General features: G+C 39.1%; 2 protein-coding genes and 1 long non-coding RNA gene across 7 annotated transcripts in view; 1 reads left to right on the top strand and 2 right to left on the bottom strand.

Annotated features, from left to right (window-relative positions):
- Positions 1–1,421: 1,421 nt before the first annotated feature.
- On the bottom strand, positions 1,422–12,377 carry CETN3 (centrin 3). 2 transcript variants are annotated; one of them, XM_032096900.1, is made up of 5 exons: positions 12,229–12,373; positions 10,034–10,169; positions 8,203–8,317; positions 5,405–5,596; positions 1,422–1,872 (listed from the first exon to the last, which is right to left on the bottom strand). In XM_032096900.1, exons 1-5 carry the CDS (start codon positions 12,243–12,245, stop codon positions 1,829–1,831), a joined length of 504 nt encoding a protein of 167 aa, XP_031952791.1. In that variant the 5' UTR covers positions 12,246–12,373; the 3' UTR covers positions 1,422–1,828. The 2 variants fall into 2 exon arrangements, with proteins under 2 accessions (XP_031952791.1, XP_031952790.1); XM_032096899.1 differs by lacking the exon at positions 1,422–1,872 and having other exon boundaries at positions 4,205–5,596; positions 12,229–12,377.
- Positions 12,378–16,702: 4,325 nt separating this feature from the next.
- On the bottom strand, positions 16,703–22,246 carry MBLAC2 (metallo-beta-lactamase domain containing 2). Its single transcript, XM_032095178.1, has 2 exons — positions 21,704–22,246; positions 16,703–20,172 (listed from the first exon to the last, which is right to left on the bottom strand). Exons 1-2 carry the CDS (start codon positions 22,146–22,148, stop codon positions 19,784–19,786), a joined length of 834 nt encoding a protein of 277 aa, XP_031951069.1. The 5' UTR covers positions 22,149–22,246; the 3' UTR covers positions 16,703–19,783.
- The window catches only part of LOC116437510, a 22,331-nt gene continuing 20,049 nt past the window's right edge, over positions 22,148–24,429 (top strand). Inside the window, exons 1-2 of one of the 4 annotated variants that reach the window (XR_004237337.1) lie at positions 22,305–22,947; positions 23,577–23,749. This is a non-coding gene — a long non-coding RNA (uncharacterized LOC116437510). Of the gene's footprint in view, positions 22,251–22,304; positions 23,750–24,429 lie in introns of those variants that run through there. The other 3 variants (XR_004237339.1, XR_004237338.1, XR_004237335.1) reach the window with 3 other exon arrangements.

The raw sequence follows: 24,429 nt of genomic DNA, 5'->3' as shown, positions 1-24,429 counted from the left end.
TCTGCATCCTATGATACACCAAGAGAACTGCAAAAAAAGGACCAGGATTGGTGTGAGCCCCAAAAAACACACAGAATTGCATGTAGTGTCAATGCTGGGGCCAAGCAGACAGTTGCAAGTTCAGAGCTTAGATCTTACCAAGCTCTGGTCTCTGATATGTCACAATTATTGTCAGGTGGTGAATGTCAAGAAAAGTCAACAGGAATTGCAACAACCCCAGTACGCAAAACTGTGAGATCATCAGTCCGCAGCACAGAAAAGGCATGGTTTTGAAATGCAAAAATCTCCAGAATGATGAAATTAAGAAAAAAAGTAAAACCAAACATTGAGACAGTATCACTACTCTGATTGTTTCTTTTTCCTTTCTTCTGTGTCACTCCCACAGTCTGAGCAACTTACAAAACCTCTCTCCACGGTATTTTTATTTATTTGGAACCTGGTCACTGGCCTGGGTTTATAGAGCCTTATACCATTATTACCTGGCCCCTAACAAATGCTGCCATGTCTACAAGAACAAAGTAAGGCTTACCAAGTACATTGCAAAAGCTAGAAATAAGGCCTCAATTCAGAAAACACAAAGTACATCTTACTGGAAGAGTTACAAACAGTAAGTGGTCACCTATCAAGAAATAAGTACTAGCCATCTACAGAGACGGTACCGCTCCCATAAAGGCCACTGCAGCATGTTAGAATACTTGGCACATTCAGAGGTAGGAATTTTGATGGAAAAGTTTTTGAAGACTACTAACAGAACTTTCCAGTTCTCTATCACTTTGATTGCCTGCAGAAACTAAAAGGGTCCCTGAAATAGTTTACAAAAGAAATTAAAAGCAAAGTCAGAAGCTACTGAACTGGACAATTCTCCTACTGATCCTAGAAAGTACTTGTTAAGAGCCCTTCACAGCCTTAGTCCCTAACACTGCATCTTTTTCCCTTAATATTCACCTCCTAAACAAATCTTCTAAGACCGCAAAATACTTGTTAGAAGTTGTGGGGTTTGTTGCAGGTTTCATACTGCATTTTTTAAATATGTCTTATATTTCACGTAGGGTGTTTTTGCTATTAGATTCTAAAGCATACTACTTGGCTTGCAGGAAGTTTGCCATTGTAATTGTCTCCAAACTATCAGAACTGTGGATACAGGCGAGAGAGCTGCTGGCTGACATCTGAGTGATTTAAGCATGTTTTGGAATCAGTTTATCATTATGCATAGTTTCCTGACATTTGTTATCATACAGCGGTAACAGAGAGTTAACAAATGGCATCTTTGAGAATGCATATGCTTGCTCATTTAATGTTACAATTCACCTAAAAGAGCAGAAGTTAAAGCTTATAAATGAAAAAAGAAAAAAAACATCTTCTCTGAAACATTGTCCCTTCTAGTTCAGCTCAGACTGAACAACAAAAATAATACTTTCAAGTAGTAGTAAAGAACGTTTTATTTAAATGAAAGTTTTTCAAACCTTATGTATCAAAACTAAGGCCACAGCTAATGCTAACACAAAATCAAGAACCTCTAAAGGTTCTTATAATATGATACAATTTAGAAATCTGAGACAAGGCTATTTTACAAACAGTTACTCAAACATTCTGAAATGCAGCATTACTTACTTGTTCTAAAATAGTATGTCAATTATTCTAGCGATAATATTTAATGATACAAAGTACTGAATTATCAGCGCATGTAACCCGTTTTTATTTTGGTCCTGTGACAAGTAACTTTCTGCATCACTCCAGCTACTGAAATAAATGAAAGGACAAAACACTGTAATAGAAGCGGCCAACAACTCCTCCCTTTTGTGCTGTGTTAATTTCTTTTCTTCTAATACTAAATATCTCCGGTCATAATAGCAATAAATTCTTCTTGATTGACTGTAAAAGAAGAAAAAAAAAAGAAGGAAAAAACACATCATTAGACAAACAGCAAACGACAATAAACCATAAAATAATGGATATCTGTACTTTACTTAAAGGCTTCTCTGTCAGTATTTGTTGCATCTGATCCATTACTGTTAAGTGTTTACAAGTTTGCTTCTAAAACAGGAGTTTTGCACAGGTTTTTTCAGGTAACATGAAGTCAGAATGCAAGCTTTGTTAGGTGGAATACTTAAGCCAGAATCCAACTAACTTATAATCACTTATATTATTTCTAATTATGAAAGTAAAAATATTCTAAAAGTGAAACATGATAGAAAAAAAATCTGAGAAACAGATGTAAAAGAGATAGGCTGTGCAAAGTAACATTACTTTGAAGGTCTATAAAAATATTAAGAATAGTATCTGAATTTTATTAAGTGAATACTCAAGCAACAATACCTCACCTAGTTATGATTGAATTAAGTTTTATTCTTAAAATCATAATTCAAAACATTTACATCCAAACCACCATCATAGATCAAACAATGCTATTCCTGTCTCCCCAATCTGTAATACTTGTCAAACACATAACAAATTTTAAGATCATTTAGCAATTATTCCATAAATTAGCTAGAATTAAAATGGACTTTTGATGAGCCTTTCCCTATCTGAACTTCATTCTTCATTTATAATGAACAGAAATTTTACACAAACGCACTTCAAGAATTTAAGTCATAATAATAAATTAATTAGCATTCATTAGTTATTTTGCTGCACTTATACCTCAGGTACTGACCTTACTCATGTGTTAAAACACAGCCACTGTAAAAGAGTTAACCAGTGAACATGTTCAGTCTGCAACTAATTACTGTAGTAGGGAATGATTAGAGTAAGTCAGTGGTATGGAAAAGACAAGACACATACGAAGTATTCTCCCTGATAATTATCCATCCCAGCCAACATGCCCAAGCTATTCCTAAACAAAGCACTGCTAAGAAAGAACTACATTTACAGCTGGAAGAAAATTAAATTCAACTATGTTAAAGAATAAAAAAATCAAAAAGCCTAAATATGCCCTGCTGTGATGCATGTAAAAAAATATGAAACAAGCAGATTTAGCCTTAGGGCCCTATGCTCTGAAGTACCGGTCCATCACATAGCTACATCTAGTCTAAGACACAAAACCACTGTGACTGTATGACTTTAAAAAAGCATCTCCACAGCTTTTTCACAGTAACAACACAGTAACAGAACGAATTCAAACACTGTCTCCAAAATATTCTCTGGTTTACAACATCCTTGAAACTATGCTGCAAAGTGGAAATACAACACTATAATGACAAACAAATTTTGGAACATTCAAAGAAGCTTCAAAAAGCAGTGTAGTTACGATTCTCAGTAACCCAAGTAATCCCAGTTAATCCTCTTCAGAGGAGGATCTGTTCACAAGTTAAGCACCATGAAAGGGGAAGCACAGTTTTTCATGGCAACAAATTTCCCTCATCTCCATAATATAAGTGATCATAAAAGAACGAACTAGAATCACAGCTAAAATAAAGAAAACGTTGACTTAGAATCTTGAGAGTTAAGAGCACACATTTTTTCAGCGGTGGGTTTGGGTATTTTTCTTAATTCTGTGCCAAAATCCGATACATGAGACTGGATAGTGTTTCCTACAGGTGCATCCACACGAGATGATCAAAATTGCATGAACTGACACCATGGAGTTTCTGAAGTTAGTTGTGCTCAAAACGAGAAGTAATTTCCAAACCCAGGAATACCAAAATAAGATTGTTTACATTTTTAAGGCAGACAAAAACATACTTTCTTTTACAGAAGTCTATATACAGCCTACCAGTAGAGCTCAGTGGTTTCGCTGAGAACATAAGGGTTCATGTAACCTGAGTACCACACAAGATACCTTATTTCACTGTGAGCAAAACAATCTCTCAAATGTAATAAAGGTGTTAAACCAAAAATGGTATTATTTCTGTATTTGACATATCAATTAGAAATGCTAACAATGAACCGCTGCAGATTTTTTTTTTTTGAGGGCAGGAAAGTAAGGAGAATTAGATGACAGCAACATTTTGCCATGTGTCCCAGGTGCTTGAAGACAAATGGAATGGTGATTTACAGGATAATTTACCTTCTTAGAATGAATCTTAAAAAGCTAGGAACAGCCTCAGTTTTCTTTAAAGAATCACAAAACCACACAGAACTTTAAGGATAAACAGTACCATACATAAACATTATGCTGTTAATCTTCCATATTCAATCTTCTACTTAATTGCTCTAACAAAGACAATGAATGGATGATTGAATAAGAGGAAACTGAGCCACTTACTCTTAGCTCATCAATTTAATTTAAAAAAACGTAGCACTGACACAAAATAATTATGACTCAATAACCCTCCTGAAAGGAGGTTAATGGTCTACATTCCATTTGTAGTACCCAAGCAGCAATGTGACAAAAGAACATTGATCCATGATTCTGACATCTCATTTGGCAGCCCCAGGATATCAACACATGACAAAACATATTCGCACAAAGAATTCTACTCTCACCTCTGCAGCTACAACTTCTGAAAAATACCACTTATGTCAAACACCATAGAAGACTATCTGTCTAAAGGCTGACAACAGAATTTTTTCCACAAGTACATCCAAGTTTTGAGTCCAACAGATGCTCGTAAGAGTAAATATTATTTTTACAGGAAAACTTATGAATTGCTAGTGAAATCTCAGATATAAGTCACCACCCTGAAAGAAGGATATTCAATGGACTGATACAGTCTTTAGGTACAAGGTCTCAAATGAGCAGTCCTCAAAATCCAGGTATTAAGGTTTCTGATGTAAAAATAAGGATGTTTTGAAGTTAATCAAAAACTCTTTAAGTTTCAATGTTCACAGTGATTTAATAAGCATCTTATCAAACTGGATTTGCTAATTCATTCTTTATCTACCCACTAAATCCCTTCTGCAGCCTACTCTGTATGGGCCTTGTCAATTCCAGAGCCATTTTTCACACTATACTTTTCAGCACTCCAAGGCTCAGAAGTATGTTAAAGACCCATCCAAGCTGACCCTAGCCAGGGTACTTCCAGCATGATTTATTAGCTTAATGCTCCATATCCAATGCTGAAATCACGACACATTGCCACTTCAGATATATTAAGTAAGTGATCAAAAGACTTTCTCTCAGCACTTTAATACTTTTACTGATTTATAAGGAAATAAAAATGTAATGTAGGTACACAGAATCTCTCACATATCAGTTCAATTACTCCACCTTCAACTACACTTTCAGCCAGCTTTTAATAGATATTGGTTGAGTAAGAGTTGGTGGTGAATCAACTTGATTCTTAGACTCCAGGACTAATAGCTGTCAAAAGCAACAGTCTGCATTATTTGTAAGCTAAATTATGTTTGAGATTAAAGTAATCTAGAAGGAAATTTAAGAGGACATTTTCATAACAAAACAACGCCTAAAAAGGGAATAAAATTAAGAACAAGATTATATGGTGTTTTATTTGCCAACACGTACTTTCTCCATCTCCATCCTTATCAAATTCTTCAATCATAGCCCGTAGTTCTTCATCAGACATATTTTCACCCAACTCTCTAGCAACCCGGCGCAGGTTTCTCAGACTTATTTTACCAGAGTCATCATCGTCAAACAATTTGAATGCCTTGAGTATTTCTTCTTGTGGGTCTCTGTCCAATATCCAATCTGTCACTGCAAGAAGGATAATTAAGTTAGACTAAAAAATTCTGAAAGGTAAATGCAAAACGACCTTTGCGAACTAAGACAATATGAAGGACACATATGTCTGATTTCACCTGCTCTTACATTTGTATACAATTCAACATGCATATTTGTTTGGCTGTTATCTGACCTCTTTTTCTCACCTCTGTTTTCACATGCTGAGCTGCTCTTTGGCACGTAACTGTCACAGTGGAAAGCTGCATGGCAGTTTAGACACAGTCACACTTTCTACACATTTTCGAATAGGAATTAAAAGTATGCACAGGATGCCTCTGTTTCAAAATTCCAAATTTTCAGAAAAAACACTATCAGCTTTTTTAGACGAAGATGTGAAATTCTTTTACTTTATATGTTTTCATCAGGATAGAATTTTGAGTTGGGGAGAACACTGAAACAGTAAGTGAAGGAAAACATCCACATGGAACCTCTCTTTTAAATATAAAACCACACTAACACAAAAAGCCCCCATAACCAATGAACCAAACACATCCCACCCCCCCAAATCCAAAACCAAAAAAAGCCTATACATAGGGGTTGGGTTATAAAAAGGATGCTGCTATGAATTGCAAGATGTTTATTCCGAAAGGATTCTTCAGCCTTTATTCTTTTCAAGACAACCACTTGTCAGTTTCTGCAACAAGAAAGACAAACTTGCCTCATGAAATATTTTTCTAGTAATTACTTCAGACCAACCAACAATAATGTATCTCCATATCTTTGTACTGGCTAGTCTTGTATTACAGGGCCAGTCTTGTATTATCAAGCCATTAAAATCACATCAACATTGCTTGCACATAAAGAACCACTTACCATCTGCTATGAACTGCAGATGGAATGTCTGCTCTGGCTTAGCAAACTTGAAAGAATTTTTTCATGCTCCTATAAGCCAACTACAGCAATGAAGTTTATATATGTGCAGATTTACCCCAAATTTAAATATTTTCTTTTAAAATAGTGCTGCATGACAGTATTACATCATTTGAAAAATGTTACCTTTTGTGGCAAAAAGACAACTGAGAAATAATAAAATGTCTCTAAATACAAAACTACAGAAGACAAAATATAACTGCATCTTTATGTATTTCAGTTGAACATTAAGAGAAATTGATGGCTCAAGAATTGCTTAGCTATATTCAGCAGCTCTTCACAATTAATGTCTCAACAACTTATTTTATCTAACTCCCCAATCTTTCTGTTAGAAGTGATATCCTGTTTAATTCTTTGTCAAGTTCATATTGCACCACAGCAGTACTCTACTCCAACTCAAGCTTTCCAACCGGTTTGATCCCCTTCCAAGTATATACTGTGCTTTCCACAAGAATTTTCCTGGCTTCCTGCAGCACTTAGTGACTGCCCATATTGACAGCCAGGACAGAACAAGGAAGCAATGAACAGGACTGAGTATCAGGAATTTAAAAAAGTAATTGCATGGTAATTACAATATATGCATTTTATATAATATTACAGCATAATGATGTAATATTAAGAGTACTTCTACTATCAAAACAATACACTCACTTTCTTTTTAATACTTCCACATAGGATTTATAAATCAGAAAAGAACCAGAAACAATGTTCCCTAACCTGGAATATAACTACAAAAATATTACCTGTCATTAACAAGACATTTGTCCAGTATTAAACTGTTAAACAAATAAATGTGGCCACATTTCAAACAATAATTGTTTTGCTACATTAAGAAGATTGCTATTTGTAGCCAAGAGTAAATACTGGGGTTTGGGTGTTTTATTTCATAAAATCTACAGAAAACAAATACCTTGAAGAAATGGACCTATCATGAACATAATGAACTGTCATGGACATAATAAACTAGAGATGTAAACCCACACAGATTACTTTTGGGTACACATAAATTGTATGCAAAAGCATAAATTATGTGTAACAAAAATCCCCTAAAATCTTCAAAGAAACATCAAGTCTAAAAATTCTGCAGATCACTGCATACTCAAAGTACACAAAATTGCACAACACACAAATTTCAGATGAAAGAAACAACTAATTCTACTGGTTTTATCAACAGTTGAAAATCCTTGAAGTACAATATTTAAAATCTGCTTCAGTTTCTCTAATCTTTTCTAATATATTAATATAAGATTATATATATATAAATAAGATAAATATATATAATTTATATATATATATTAAGTGCTTGTCTGTGTATGCACTCCTTCCCATGAAATTCAATGCCAAATGCCTTTTCCACAGCAGGAAGAAGAATCTTACAAAGATCCATGAACAAGACAAGAACATCTGCACTTTAAACTAGCATTTTTTCCTCTGTGTAAACTTGAAAGAGATTAAGATTGTGTATACCCTACTTCCTTTTATACTGTAGCAATCATGCATCTCTAGGTATCAAATTAAGCATCCATAAAACAAATATTTATCTTCCTTCACTACTGACCTATATTAAGAAAAATATGAAATGACATCCCCCACTTCTATTTCTTACTAGTAATAAATAATTGAAGAAATCTATAAAGTACAGCTTTGAAATTTGTACTCCCTACTATAGTCTAATATCTCTAGAGGTAGAAACACAATCAAACACATACCAACTTCATTAAAATCTTCAAAGGTGATCTTGCCTGTTGATTCTCGATCATAATCTTTAAGTATTTTCAGGACATCAGCTTTTTTCACATCAAAACCCAAGGCTCTCATTGCCACCTTTTGGAATAAAATGGAAGCGCAACCATAGACAAGGCTCAAAATAAAGATTTAACAGATTTTCTTTTTAATTTCAGTAATTCCCTTCTTGACCAAGAGAAAAAGAGCATTAGTGGTTTAGTAAAAATAATAAATAAAATAAATTAAAGAAAAGAGCTTGGGATATTAAAACCATCTAGAACTACTATTAGGAAATGGAACATCTAGTTACAGTGAAAAAAAAAAAACCTCTGCATTTTCAGGGATTTTACCTGGACTGGACCAAATGCGTCTCAGGACAAGTAAATTTATTCCTCATTTCCAAAACCATTTCAAAATCTTATCTTTTTAAGACAAATGTGAAAATAATTCTGCACATTATTCTTCATTTTTCAGGCAAAGTGCATGTATGTTCACAGATTTACAAGTCCTGAAAGACTTTTAATTGCTTTTCCAGTGGGCCACAGATGGCAACCTATATTTTACTTTTCCATTAGCTTAGGAGTCGACATTTAGTTTCCCATTTCACCTTAGATGGCTATTTCTCACCACACACCACCCTGACTTCCAAACTGATGAATACAAGCTAACCACACATGCAAAACCATGGAAGTAGTTATTCAAAAATTGATGCTATATGCTGATTTTGTAGAGAAGGAGATACACAGTTTTTCTTCTTATGTATTTCTGCTCTTTCACAGTATTAGCTTCAGAATGACAATATTCAATTAGACAGCTAAGAAAGAGCTTTTCAAGTAATCATGACAGCTGGGAATTCAATACATACCATAACCAGAAAAAGCATATTAACAGTCCCAAAACAGTCCCCAGCACAACCCTAGTCACACTGGCTTCCAGCAAAGATAAAATACCTGAACTCTGAAATAAAGATAAGGGAATTGTTCTACCTAACACACTCCTGTAACAGCAAATTAAGTAAAAGTAAGACTTTTTTTTCCTTCCTCAAGTTACTTGGTAGAGCCAGGATGTAGAGCCAATACACTGGATAATGCATTTTTTCAAAAAAAAATCTCACCCTATACGTGACTGAAACACTGGCCTCTCCGAAGCCCCTTTTTGTTCTCAATGCCATAATTAGAATAAAAATGCATAAAAGATTTAAAGTGAGTTTAGTGAACCTCATCTACTGCTCTGTGGACTTTCAGGTGGGAGACTTTACTCAGAAAGACATCCTGAACTCCCTCTGCTAATAGCTATCATTAGGAGCATCCTTCTTTGGGACAGGCACCTACTGAGCTTCCCACACACAGAGCTAAGAGCACACCTTATCCTTACAAATCATAGGTGTCCTGTTGAAAAATACAGGTAAGCTCTGGCTTGTAGTCAATAGTTTTACTAATTTGATTTACATCTTTTACCTGCACACCCGATATCAACATCAAGCTTTAGGTTAGACAGTACCTTTAAAATTATCAAACAGTTTTTCAAAAGCTTCTCCCACTTAGTCATCTGTCCAAGCTTATCCCTGGTGGGCAATTATACCAGGGTTATTTAGAATGCTATAGCAATTCTGTTACTGCATTAAGTACATAAAGTGGGAAGAAACGTGTATTCTTACACCAGTGGAGTATTTCCTGTTTTGTTTTTTTTTTTTCCCCCTCGCTCCTTTAATTCAGCAAGACATCTTGAAGGAAATTTTTAAAGATACAGCCAACATCTTAAGAACTCACTAAGGAACAGGTATCTGCTATAAAATTGCTTAAAGAAAACTTCTACCTTTAATTCATGGTAATTAATTGCTCTGTCTTTGTCTGTATCAAACAATTCAAAGGCATCTTTAATTTCTTGCTTCTGTTCCTCAGTCAGTTCTCTTCTTTTCTTCTTTTTAGTTTTGTCTACTGAGAGCTCATTCCTATATAAAGAGAAAGAAATGTAATAGAAGATTTCTACTGGGAAGATGACACTGTAGATAACATTTTCCACCAATAAGAAACTCACCATAATTGCAGAAATCACTACCTTACCTAGTCAATATTCTCCCAGTTTGCACTCCCAGTTTAAAATAACATTTGAAATAGACAATTCCCTTGTGAAATCTGAATGACACCTCCAGTCCCCCACCCAAAATAAAATCAGCACAGGCATTTTTGTTAAGAAGCAACAACAAAAAAAAGAGGGTAGAAAAACTATCAGTTAAAAAGGCTTCTTGAGGTTACAAACTAGATTAGCAGTTGAAATTATACAATTCATGAAAACAGTTGGTTTCTACACTGTAGCTTAAAAAAATAAAATAAATTTTGGGACAGACAGACCAGTGGAGGCCAAACTAGGCCAGACAGACCGGCTACTAAAGCTGGTATTAGGTGACACAAATCAGCTTTGTTGCCTGTAACAGTTCTTAGATAAATAGTACTTGCAGGGCTTTTTTTTTTTTTTAATCCTTTAGATCACACACATACATGCTGTTCTGAAGATTTTTAGCTCTGTTTTGGTATACAAACAAAAGAGAGAAGCCTCCAAATCAGCAAATCTTTCTCAAAGACAGCCCCCTTTTCTTTGGCTAGTCCAGGAATAAGCTTCTATTTTCAGAGGACCACAGTAAAAGGACAAGAGATAATAACTACAAAATTTAAGGGAAAAAACTGCAGCTGGAGGAGAAACTGCAGCTGGAACTAAGAGGAAATATTTTCCCAGTGCATGTGGTGATGTTCTAGAACAGTTCTACTGGGAAGGACTCTCCATCACCAGAAATTTTTGGAACCTAACTATAAAAGGTGCTTAGCATCCCGAGCTAGCTTTGAGTGGAAGTTGCTGTAATCAGAAAGCTGGACTAGATGACTTCCTTAAGTCCTTCCTAACCTAAATTACCATATAGTTTATGTTATACTCTCAGGAAAAGGCTTTTTATGGTCATTTGTCCATTTGCACCAGAGGCAGAATGTGTGCTGTATCACCTAGTGTAAAATGCATAAAAATTACCGATGAGTGAACAGAAAAACCTGCAAGATTAAGTTTCCAAATCTCCTCTAATAAGCTGCTTTATGCTCTTTTTTGTTAACATTTTGCTAATTTTAATCAAAACCTAAGGTTAAACACTTACCTAGATTTAGCTTTCAACAGCCACTGAAGCAAAAGTCCCAAATACAGACAAGAGAAGTGCAAGCTGCAGAAGCAGAGCATGCTTCAAACCACAATATCCTCAAAGAGTAAGATGTCCTTAACAGACCAACTGAGATAGTGTGATTTCACACAGGCTTTGAATTACTACAGCTCTTGGAAGGACTAAAATAACTCTGAGCTGGCTACTTAATTAGGACTGGGATCCAGGGAGCTCAGATTTTGTGAGCTACGATGAAGAAATCCATTTATAAATCTGAAAGCAGATTAACACCGAACTCTTGTGAAAGAGCAATCTGGGTACTTAAGTGTTCATTTAGCGCTTAGCATAAAATTAAGTTATCAAAAGACAAAGCAGTAGTCCAACACAAGCAGTTCAGTGCCACTTCTGCAACTACTTTAACCATACTAAGCGTGAAGTTCTCAGACCTGAAAATTAAGGATCGCAGTTGCCATGTAAGCATATTAATTACGCTTGAAAAGCCAAGCCGCTTTATGCAATAGCTACTAAATCAGAATTTATAAACAAAACAAAACCGAGCAGTTTAACTTCATGCCTGTTCACAGGCCTTTTGAAGGCACATCAGGCAACCCAGAAGCGAACCTCCCAAGGCCAGACGCGCCGGACCCTTCCCTCCCCTGACAGACAGACGGGTCTGATCCGCCCCCGGCAGCGCCGAAGGGATCAGACGTGACTGGCGGGAGGTCGGGGATGACCCCGGCCTCGCTACCGCCCGGCACGCCCCGCGTTCCACCAACACTTCCCGAACGGGGGCGGCGCGGCCCTGAGGGACCCCTGCCCGCGCTCCGGGCCCCGAGCGGGGCAAGGAGGAAAGCGCCTAGCTCGTACCGACCTCAGGGCCAGGCTCATCGTGTCGCTGGCAGGCCAGCCAGGTCAGAGCAGACTCGGAGCAGACTCGGAGCAGACGCGCCGCCACGCCTCCGCACAGCCCCAGCGTTCGCGCCTTGGCGACGACGCGCTCCTGCCCCTGGCGACGCCGCTCAAGCCACGCCCCCACCAAAGTACCGCTATCTGATTGGCCGTGGGTGATAAGATCCCGCCTCTGAGCCCTAGACGCTCTTCTATTGGCTGAGGGCCTGCCACTCAGCGCGAACAGGGCGGTGCGCAGGCGATGGCTTCTGATTGGCCGTGGGTGATAAGATCCCGCCTCTGAGCCCTAGACGCTCTTCTATTGGCTGAGGGCCTGCCACTCAGCGCGAACAGGGCGGTGCGCAGGCGATGGCTTCTGGCGGCGCCTGCGGCCGTTGAGCAGCCTGTGATGCAAAAGGGGGAACGTGAGAAAGTTTCCTAAGGAAGGATGTTCCTTGATGTTTGATCTTGATTTTCAAGCCTAATCAACAAAAAAGGAGATTTAATCCTTGAAACAGATAGAAGCTACCAAGCAAGCTCAAAGTGATGTCCAGGTGATAGACAAATTTCTTGTCGGTGGAATTTCCTTGTTAAGGTCAAGGGCACGGCATGCTTCAGTGATGTTAGACAAACAGTTCAGAATTTACCGGCCACAAGGACATTTGGCAAAACTCCCAAGATAAGGAAAACATTAATAAAGACAACTCAGCAACTGTGTTGAATCAGCTTCAGCTGGGTAGAAGGTACTTCTGGCAGACCACTGACCAAGCTGCCCCCCGACTCAAGAGAAAGACTGGGCATGTGGAATAATTAGCATGAGAAAGTAAGAGAATCATTAACCAACAGAGGATAAAATAATAATTATTAAGAGAATTATGTAACCTGAAGCCAATGAGCATTAATGTGTTTTTTTTGCTAAAATGTATAAATACTAAAGAGTTACGATAGTTGGTATGCTTGATTCATGGAATGCCACCCAGCACCTAGGCTTGTGCAACTCTGAAATAAATAATCCTTGTCTCCCTCAAGTGTGTAATTATTGGCTTATTGCACACTGGGTAACAAATCTGATTTTTGTGGTCAACACTTACACTGGCCCTGCTGTAGCCTGGATGTGTGGTGGCTGTGTTGGAAGAATTCCCCATGGCCCCAGGCCCTGCTCACTCCTTCCCGACTGTTGGAGGTGCAGCAGGCTGTGAAGAAGCACACACAATTGGCATTTATAGAAGCATTTCTGGCATGGTACACACTTCGCCTTACTAAAAATTTGATGGAGAGCAGTATGTACTGTGTGGAGACTGAAGACCTTTATGTATAGTTCCAGTTGTCATTGACACTAATATTTTTGCGTCTAGCAAAACAGTCACTGAGTCAGCATTACATATCTGTGTGGGGGAAATACATCATTGGTGAGAAAACTCAGATTTGTGAAAAGTGCTGCCTCAGTGCTCTGGTCTGTGACAGAGTAATTGTCCCTTATGCCTTGTTTTGCAAACAGGACTGTTTTGTAACCAGCTGTGACAGCATAGTATAGTGTTACTAACTGGACCATTATAATATTCAGATCCGTGCTAATACGGTGTTGTGGAGTGTGGCTATATAGACTGAAAATTTTCAGGCAATGAAAAATTCCTTCAGGCATTTCAGTCCTGCTCCTTTCAGGACTGATAGCATATCTTGGAGATGCTTTGCACCTGGGTTTCCAGTAAAAAACTATTAGTAGGTTTATACCGAGCACACAGTATTGAATATGTAGAGTTTGACTTGCTCAAGACGCATTTTTCCTGAGCAAAGTGAAGCAGAGATTAAACTTATTTGGCTGTCTGTTCATATTATGTCTGGTGCACAGATCAAATACGCGCAGAGGCAAGAGGTTTGCAACTGACCTCTGTTTACAGATGGTAGCTTTACAACTAAAAGCATAAATTACTGGCAGGTTTGACCCCCAGCCTGTACTGTGGTGCAAATATAACCACAGATTCATTTTTTATGTGTTTCATCCAACATATTTATGTGTCCAGAGAGAAAGAAAGCATTAACCAAATGGTGCATACCTACTGGAGTGTGGGAGAGTAGCACCAGGAGCCTGACTACACCAAGAGCCTCAAATTGCCCTTTTTCACCCCCACTCTCACCTCCTCTGCATGTTGATCCTGGAGCTCAGCATAGAGGCCCTTGGTCCTTGCCTGAGCTGCACTGGAGTTACTCCTGCTTTCGTGTTGCATGCTGCTCTTGCTGACATATTGACCAGACTGTGGCCTGGGCATGAACTTGAGTCATCACCTTGCCACTGTCTGCAGTCACTGGGCTGCTGACAGGTCAGGTTACTCTGCAGGGAGGACACAATCTCTGCCTGTGTTGTGATTGTGCTTGGCTTCCAGCTTGTCCTCTCTCACGGTCCACCTGTGCCCTGGCTGCTCTGTGTCAAGTAGAGTGAAATACCTGATACTCTGGGTGTGCTTCAGGGAACTGGAGATCTACATTCAGGTCCCTACTTCTAAACTTAAAAGGTAAAAAATTGCTCCAGAAACCAAAGTGCCACTCTTTGTAAATTGATTAAAGCAGTGCTTATACTGCATGTGAAACAGAGATGCAAAGAATTCCAAACAGAAAAGACAGGCTCAAATAATAATAGCTAAAAATAAGTACAGGCTTGTGGTAGCAGTGACTTGCAAATCCTTACGTTTTCAAATTTGGCTAAATCCCTCCTAAAATCTCCTCTAATGAATAGAGTTGGTAAATTAGAATATCACTAGCATGTTCATCACACATTCATATTGTCAGCTTAATAAGGAAAATAATTAATTATGAGATATACTTAAAAGATGTTGTTACTGGCTTTTACTTAATTTTCAAACTCATCTGTTGCTTTCTGAAAGTCATTTGTGGGGCTGTCTGCCAGGTGTGTCTTCCCTTTGAGTGAATGTATTTTCTTTTCTAGTCCTAATTTTATTGTTATTTGAAACTATCCCACCACTCCGTTCTCCTTAACTGAATTTGAGTGTGCAGATTATAAACCTCATCCCAACTGCTCAAAATCAGATCACATATCAGAACCTTAATTAAATTAATCCTGAATTTTTAAAGAAGTTGGGCAAGATTTCAAGCAAGTTCAAGTTAGTTTTATTCATGTCACTCTTAGAAAAAATCATATGTAAAAATCAATGTAAAAATATAAAGCCACATTAAAAACATACAAAGTATCATTGCCAGTTTGATGATTGTCAATGTACTTCTTTGTGCATCTCAATCAAACTGCTGGGAAATACCTGGCACAGCTGCAGAAGTGTTGGCTAAGTTTCTGAGCCTTTTCCCATGTCAGAGTCTTTTTATTTATTTATTTATATTTTTTGTTTTTCCAATTTTAATTTCTGTTGAATGCCTCATTGCCTCCCCAGGACTCAGCTGGGCATGTGTGGGATCATGCACATAGTTAGTTACTAAAATAATTTTTTAATGATTAATTTTTAAACAGGTGAGATTAGCCTGTCAATAAAATCTGAGCAGTTAGGAGTAACCATGTGCTGAAGATGGATTTGGGTAGCACAGTAAAAGCAAGGAGCAGGCTTATAATACCGCTGGTTTCTAGTTAGATCTTCAATTCTGTTATTTTCATGGTAAATGCAGCCCCCGCCCGCCTTGTGGCCACCCGGTGGCGTCACTGCCCCAGCGCAGCGCCGGCGGGACAGCGAGGGGACATTCCCACCCAGGGACACTGCACAGGAGGGGGCATCCCGCCCCTACAGTCACTACTCGAGCAGTAACAGGCTTTGGGGTAGGATTACACCGGTACGCCAAGCAACGCGCGGCTGATGTGTAAGCTAGTACAGTGACTTCACAGCACTCTACAGTGCCTGGACTAATGATGCACGTGAGGCGGCTTTTTGACTGCCCCGGAAAACTCGGTGCAATACAGCTAAAATGTTTTGGCTAGCAGCTCCTCCGTGTAATAGTTAACTTCAAATAAATTTAAAATAGAACAGAACATAATGAATGTTTTTTTCATTGCTTCTCGATCGTTCATATACTTCCTAATTCAACTTGAAAGTGAAGGGACTGAAGAAGTAGTAGTGGATAATATATGGCTGAATTTTTAGACCCAAGAGGTACTGCTTACTGATTTAAGTAATGCATTAATTATAAATAAGAACTTGAACCAGTGTTGGTTGAATTCTGAGACCTAGATTTTTAACGTTAAATATTAATAAATCCTCCTTTTCCTCCACCTTTATCTCCCTCCCGCTTCCTAACAGAGCTGCATTTTGTTGTTTTTTGTTTTCTTTGGCTACAGACATCTGCTCGTGCAAGGCACAGTACATCTATGATGTGTAAACATTTTTAATGTAGTTTCTTGCTCAGAAGCATAAATAATTCTGCTAGCAACTTGTAAATATACTCCCATCTAGAATGAAAAGTGCTTCTGTTGAAAAATACCTAGAAATTATGACTTAACTGCATAGGATTATAATATTTTATTATGATAAAACATTAAAAAAATTAATTCTTATGTGCAACCTGTTGTTTAACATCATAATAGTCTTGACAGATTACAGAATAAAACTTCCCATCCAATTTTTGTCAATTCCCCAGCCTAGTGAAAACTGTATTAACATATATTTAGATATTACAAACAAATCAACTCAGTTCTAAATGCTCAAGATGATGCAGTATTTACAGTTACAATGCACATTTTAAATATTTAATCCAAGTAACGTTAAAGGACCACTGTCAAACTCTTATATTAAAATTTGGTAAGTCTTAACAAAAATAATCAGAGACAGTTCTTTCAACTTAAGATCATTTAAGTATTGTTTATCTAGTAGTAAATTTCTTATAATACAAAAAATAATTTCATGACCCTCAAAAACTACTTTCATTTGGATTATAGCAGCAGTTTACTAACAAACTCCACTTTGGATTATGTGCAGGTAAAGCTCACTTCTGAGCTAGCAAATTATCCCCTATATTTTGGTAAAGAAGTCAAAGTTTTGGTTATGTACTTAATGGACTTAAGCATAGCTTAATAGGGCATTTTGACAGTGATATGGCCATTTAAGGATCTTAGCTGACAGAGACATTGAGCACAGATTTAAACACAAATTAGGTAAGATGGAGGTTATCTTTCCTTTTGAACTGACTGTGAGTCTTCTCTTAGGAGCTCAGGCTTTACAATACAGTAAAAATCTGGCTAGAGAGATTCTAATACTGCATCAAATAAACAAACTGATAGTGGTGTAACACAGAATGCCAATTCAAAGTGATCTTACTCTCCTAGTGAACACTTGCAAAACTTTTAGCAACTTGACATCCATATTGGCAGGCTTTGTGACAGGACTTCTTGGTGTCTGCCTTAAAGCACAGGGCTCCCACAGTCTTCACAAAAACATTGCTTAAAAAGCATGACTATTACTGGTTTTACACCACTGTCAATTTATTTGCAAGAATTCAATTACTGTTGGGAAAGCTGTGACACCATGGCATCCTCTGGATAACTGGTGTAAGGTTTAGTGGTATGTATACCTTCAGCCTGCTTCCCAGGCTGTTTTTGTGTTTCTTCCTCTGCCAACTGAGGCCAAGATGAAAACCTCTTGGTTTTATGACGTAAGTCTACCCACTGAACGCTCCTCACATCATACACTGATGTACATGGACTTCTCAAAAAAAAAAAAAAAGAGAGACTATAAGCTGAGTGATAACAGGTCTTTCAAGCGCTGCATCTCTGCATGTATCCTGCCCACTCACAATTTTGCTTCAGCTTGGAGATAGGCACTTCTAACAAGAACTAGGCACATTTTAACCAATCAGTACAAATCCTGGTGAAAAATATATTCACAGTAAAGACAGGAGTGCAGTGATCTATGGAATGGAAAAAGCCCTACATAAGATACTCGCTTTCATCATTTTTAGACAGAGATGCTTTTTATTTTGCAATCGTTTGGGTTTTTTTCCCACAAGAATTTGCCTCTATTCAGAAGGCTATTCAACTTTCTCTCCCTCATGTCTTAGAGCCCAAACCTTTGGCTCCCTTTCTATTGGCTATGATGGGGGCAAAACCTTCTGCATAAAGTGAAAGCCAAACAAGAAAAGCTAAACTGCACTAAAATTTGTGAGAAACATTTGCAGTCTTTTTAGGAACATATATATATATGTCTATGCACAAAAATAAATTCAGACAGTGTCCTTTTAAAAAAGTTAAATATATACAAACTGTTAGAATAATTACACAAACTCTAACCATTTCAACAGCTTTTAAATATCACACATTCAATTTTCATAAGCAAGTTACAATGCTATTTAGCATTTCTCAGTGTATTCAACACTTTTTTGGAACAAACTCAATGCAACACACTTTACATTTCTGAACAACCATGTGCAGCACGTACTTCAGACGCAAACAGTAAACAATGTGAGTTACATTCACTTTGCGGTAACAAGTGTACTGGCTGCTTAATGCAGGACCTTCACTATGGTAAGTTCATATTAAAGCCTCAATCCCTCCCCTAACACAGATCATTAATAACCAAGTTACAATACAGTCACATAAAAATACCCATAAACATAAACAAATGCTTTAAGCTTGTCACAGTCCACTTCTCTCAATTTTCCAGAACAACATACTCTATAAATATTTTTTATAAGCTTATCAGAAAAAAATAAACACACCAAGCAAAAGCTCAATCCACTTTGTAGAAGGTAGTCTAACACATTAATTCACTAGTTCACAATTTTTCTAATTCCTAACTCACATGCCTACAAGCAAAACAGTTCCCTAGCCAATGGTGAGAGTGCTCCCGCTTGCTCCCTCTCTCCTGGTGCAGTGGGGTTCCTTGCACCACACCAGGAAACATGAAAGCCTCAACAGTCCATCTGCACCAAAAGCTTTTGTGATAAACTGATGTATCTGTGACTTCCAGCTTGAAAGTCTGGTCTATTGAACTTCCATGTGTTAGTGTATTCTAAAGAAACTGCCAGACAAGTACTTTGCAACCGTAAGGCTTCAGGTGATGAGAGGTGCAGCAGAAACCAGGCTCACAGGTGGCAATGCCTGCAGAATTCTCTCTTTCTGCCCACTTAGTCCTGCATAGGTGTTGCTCCTGCTTTGACCTAATGGCACTGCTCCTAGCACACACTAGGTCTTAGCAAGAGCTCTGCTAGGTCAAAACCTGAGCAGGAGTTGATGAATAATCACAAGTCTAATACTACATCAACAAGGTTTCAGGCATTAATGTAAAACCTCTCATTTTAGCATATCCATCTGCCAGAGTTGTAACAAAAATAAAACATTATATTTCAATCGCAATACACGTGCAAACACACCCTGAAAAAGTAGAAAGAAAAACTGTTGCTTTGGCTAAAGCTTCTAGTTTGAGAGTTTTTATAAAAACATGAATAAAGTAGGAAAAACCAGGGAGAATTTCTGAAGCTCACCTGTATCAATTTGCCATCTTTTTCCTAACGCATACTGCTTTTGCTTGTTATTGATGCTTTCACAATCCATTTGGTTTTACAGCAGGTGACAGATCACACAAAATTGACTATCACTGAGAAGTGATTCTTGAATTTGTAACACGAAGTGCTATGCTTGCAATGGATCTCATGGCACAGGTAGAAATCTTGTGACAAACTCCAGCTTGGGAAATGTAGTTGGAAGCTAACCGATACAGCCTTTCTGCCCCAAATATGTTAAAGTGCCCAGGTAGTACCTTCTCCACAAGACCTCTGTCTACTAACTCCATCAGGCGCTGGCAGCTTGCAACGTAGTCACTGATTCTGCTGTAGGGAAGCCAGTCGATCATAGATCCATCATACACCACATCTCCACTGAACAAAATCTTCCTGTCCTTGTCATGTAAGCAAATACTTCCTCGTGAATGACCAGGCATATGCATGACAGTGAGCTGTCGATCTCCGAGGCTGATCACATCCCCTGCAAACAGATTTGTTACAGGAAAACTTATGTATTTGTCATGTCTTTTTAAATGACACAAAGAGAACTACCTACTCATACGCAGAGAGTTTATATGTACTATGTATTGCAACAGTGGGAGTGGGGCATTTATTTTCTTGGTGACTGACGAAGAGATGTCTGAAATATGTATGTAACAAAAAAGTATTTTCCAATAACACTAACAGTTAACACAGGCTTGGGTTGTATTAATGGAATATATTCACATGTGAAAAGCAACACAGTAGAGAAAATACAAGAGGAAACAAATATAACACATCTAAGCTGGTTGTCCTTTGAAAGTTTACAAAGAATGTATTTCACAATTTATTATAATTTACCTGTATTTAATTCATCTAGAACTGCACTGCTGTTACTCCTAAAAGGCAAAAGGCCAAAACATAAATTGCTGGAGGAGAACCAAGACAGGCCTCCACACACTTTCTTCATCTCATTCAACAAGACATAAAAATAAAACTTTCTTACCATTAGGTCATTTTTTTTGCCAGTTTAAATGTGAATGCCTTTTAACTGCACCAGCCACTGAACTGATACTTGTGTCTCATGTCTCAGTTAATGTCTTAGAAACTCTGATGCTACTCTGGCAGCCAAAGTACTTGCTCTTTTACAAAAGGTTTTTTTTTTTTTTCAAATAATCCCTCCTTTTAGAGGAAAAAACCAACTTAAACTTCTGTTGATTTACTATAGTTAAATATTTGTCACATCAGTTCTTTAGTGAAGCCTTCAGTAAGTTCAGTTCTGCTTTTCCAAGCACTTATGTGGGATAGCCTAATAAAACCAAGAAGAGAGGAAGTATCATGCCAAAGGTGTCACCTGTCTGACAGCCACCTTTTAACTTCTGCTGAACTGTATTGTAAAGTTTAGGTGTTTTGTTACCAAAAACCCTAGTCACTGTCTCCTGTGAGAGACTAAATGACTTCTTTTTTATCTGGAACAAGCCACTTCTGTAAATGCTACATCAGTAACAAGTGATTTTTACGTAAGTCAGGTAAAATTCAGTAAATGTATTCACATAAAATTCACGTAAATTCTGTAAAACAGAAACAGTATTCTCGGTACATATTTCAGGAATTGTTCTGTTAATTCCACTTCTATGTCTTGACAGCTTATAAATAATACGGGTGCTAGAACATAACCTGCTGACATACCATCTGAAGCCTAAGGATAAACCTGGGGTGCTCAATTAAGTCACTTAAATCACTGCTGAGTGATTCTCATTCTAGAGGGAAAAAAAGACTCTGCCGCCAAATACTTTCAGAACTGAGAGAAACGGTTTAACCCACTACGCATCTTTTTGGTCCCATGCTGACTGCCGGTGGTCTGTAGGTTCACAGGAGTGACAAAATTAATCGGTTTAATTACTTTATACGAGGAGCTGAGTAAAGCAGGAGGCGCTCAGCGGCAAAGGAGCCGCTCCAGAATACCCAAAACACCGTGCCCCGCGCCCCCGCCGCGGCTCGCACCCCCCGGGCGGCGGGGCCGGCCCCCTTACCCTCCTGCAGGAGGCGGCTGGGCCGGACAGGCGGCACGCGGAACTGTCGTGCGCTCCAGCCGGGCCGCGGCGGCCGCGCCACCTCCCGGTCCGACAGCCACGTCACGGCCTCATAGTTGTCGCCTTGCAGCAGCGCCGCCGCCTCGGCGCTGTGCACCGCCACCTCCTCGAAGTGCTGCAGCCCGCCCGAGTGGTCGAAGTGGACGTGGGTGGCCACGGCGAGTAGCGGCCGCGGCCCGGCGCCCTCAGTCGGCGCCAGCAGCCCGGCGTCGCGCAAGTAGTCGGGCAGGCTGCGCAGCCCCAGCCCCGCGTCGATCACCACGTCTCGCTGTGAGCCCCGCACCAGCCAGATGTTGGCCCGGTTGCCCGATTCGTAGAAGCGCTCCTGGATCCAAAAGATACCACCGCCCAGGGGCTTGTGCGCGAACCACTCCAGCGCCGACATGGCCCAGTCGTCGCTGCGCGGCCGCGAAACTCCCGCAGCGTCTCGGCGGCCGCGCGGGCCCGGCCCACTGCGGCAGCCGCGGGCGGAGCGTGGCGGCGCCAGGTGACGAGAGGGGAAGCCTGGAGGGGCCCGGGGGAGGGCTCAGCCGTGGCGTGAGGGGGCGCGTATTTAAACCCGTTTCCCCATTGAGACCAGCGGCGGAGGGGCAGGTAAGGGCGAAATGCCCTGGTCGTGTGGGGAGCGGTGGGACCCTCCAGGGGTGGCGGACGGTTAGCGAGGGGAGAGGGAAAGGAGCGGAGAGGGGTATTCTCACACGGCAGGGGTTAGTGATCCTTATGACAAGTATCTTCACGGGCGTCAGTTTAAAAAGACACTCACAAAATCTCAGTATCTAAAGTTCAGTCCTATCTTTTATATCTGCTCTTCCCTTTAGCTAATTGCACCTGCCCCTGAAAATGAAGGATCCACGATCCACAAAACACGATCAGGAGTTTTGTTGTGGGGAAAGCGTAGGACACCGAGAGCTCGTCAGAGCGCTCAGCCTCCTTACGTCTGCTCTTGTCTCACTAGCTGCCAGCAGGTATCGGGGATGGCGATTCCACGGGCCTTTCCCTCCTGGAGCATCAGCTTCCCCTGAGCAGCTGCCCGAGAAACTGCGTGCATAGGTTCGGAGGAATTTGAAAAGCTTAAATCTGAAAATCTTCTCTTTTATTAATGGCACACAAGCTACCCATAAACATGAAAATACACCCAGGTGATCCATTAGACATCCCTCAAGGCAACCAGAACACTAGTTGTGGTAACTGTCATGCTTGGTGACTTAGTTGTACAACTCAACTTTTCCTTCACAATTTCTCCATCTGTCACTTTGTGCTGTCAGTAAACATAAACCTTCTAAGCCAGTATACTTGAAAAAATCACAAGTTTGGGTAAAAATGTGAAGTTGAAATGCTGCTAGTTTTAAAGTTTGTTACTGTGTATCAGACTAATGCCGTTTTAAGGGAATTAACTGAGAATTAATTTTAAAACAGCTTTTTAAAAATGGACCTTCATATTCACTACATTTAATGCCTTTCCTTGCTAGCTCAACATCTCATTTAACTTTTATTTTGTTGTGTTGTTCTGCTGTTGTTTCCTTTTTTTTAACATTTAGATAATTGGGCACATTTGGGGCTTTATCTTTTATGTTCTTCATTCTGCAAGGCTCACATCTTGCTTTTCATCATGTTTTCAAAGGAATTTCTTCTCTTTTTTCTTTTTTCTTTTTTTCTTTTTCCTCTTTCCTTTTTCCTTTTCCTTTTTCCTTTTTCCTTTTTCTTTTTCCTTTTCCTTTTTCTTTTTCTCTTTCAGTTAATTACATATTCAGCCTTAGCTTTTGCTTTGGGTTTTTTTTTAAATTATTTATTTTGGTCTCTGCTTATTTTTCAGACCGTATTCTGTGCTGCAGAGTGACATGGAAATATATAATGTGATTTTGTTTCATCCAAACAGAGCTTATTTCTGTTGAAAGTAATAAGTAGGAAAAAAATTGGCATCAACTTGTTTTCTCTGGCCTTAATAAAAAGGCCATTGCTTCTGTGTGGAGAGATGTGCTCATACAGGTACAGCAATAAGTCTTGAACAAGCTGTTTGTACCAAGCAAGGTGCAGTACAGTAATCTTGCAGTTAATAGTGAGCAGCTCATGGGATTTCTGGGCTAGGGCCTTGGACTGACCTCTGAGTGCTCTGGGGAAGTGAGCAGTATCACAGTGTTTCAGCTGAGCTTCTCCTGGGTCCCATTTACTGACATTTTCCTCCATTCTCACATTTTGATTTACTTGTAAACCCATGAGTTGTGCAATTCATGAGATGAAAGCTGGTATAACAGTGAAGGTGAAGAGATGTGACTGTAAATGTTTTGGAGGCTCTTTTTCTTTTATGACCTTTGTTAAATATTTTAGTTAGAGATGTAGTGGTTTGGTCCAAAATACTCATTACTGTTTACCTTCTGTGAGATAAGAATTAGGAGAAAAGCAAAGCAGGCACAAAACTTGAAAGAATATATAAAAGTTTACTAATAGACCTAAAAGAAGGGAAAAAAAAATAAAATCATACCACACCTTCAGAACACTTCTCCTCCGCCCACCTTTCTCCCTTCTCCCATTGACAATGCAAAAAGACAGCCCTTGAGATGTTCAGTCTGTTTACCACTTCCATAATAACCTTGTTCAGTTCATTTGGGAAGAGGAGTCTCTCTTGCTCATGCTATGGAGAAACTATCACAACGAGACAGCCACCCAGG

Source organism: Corvus moneduloides, chromosome Z (assembly GCF_009650955.1).
Source record: "Corvus moneduloides isolate bCorMon1 chromosome Z, bCorMon1.pri, whole genome shotgun sequence".
NCBI classification, from domain to species: Eukaryota; Metazoa; Chordata; class Aves; order Passeriformes; family Corvidae; genus Corvus; species Corvus moneduloides.
Note: the sequence above shows the minus strand (reverse complement) of the source record. Positions and strands in the feature narration are given on the sequence as shown.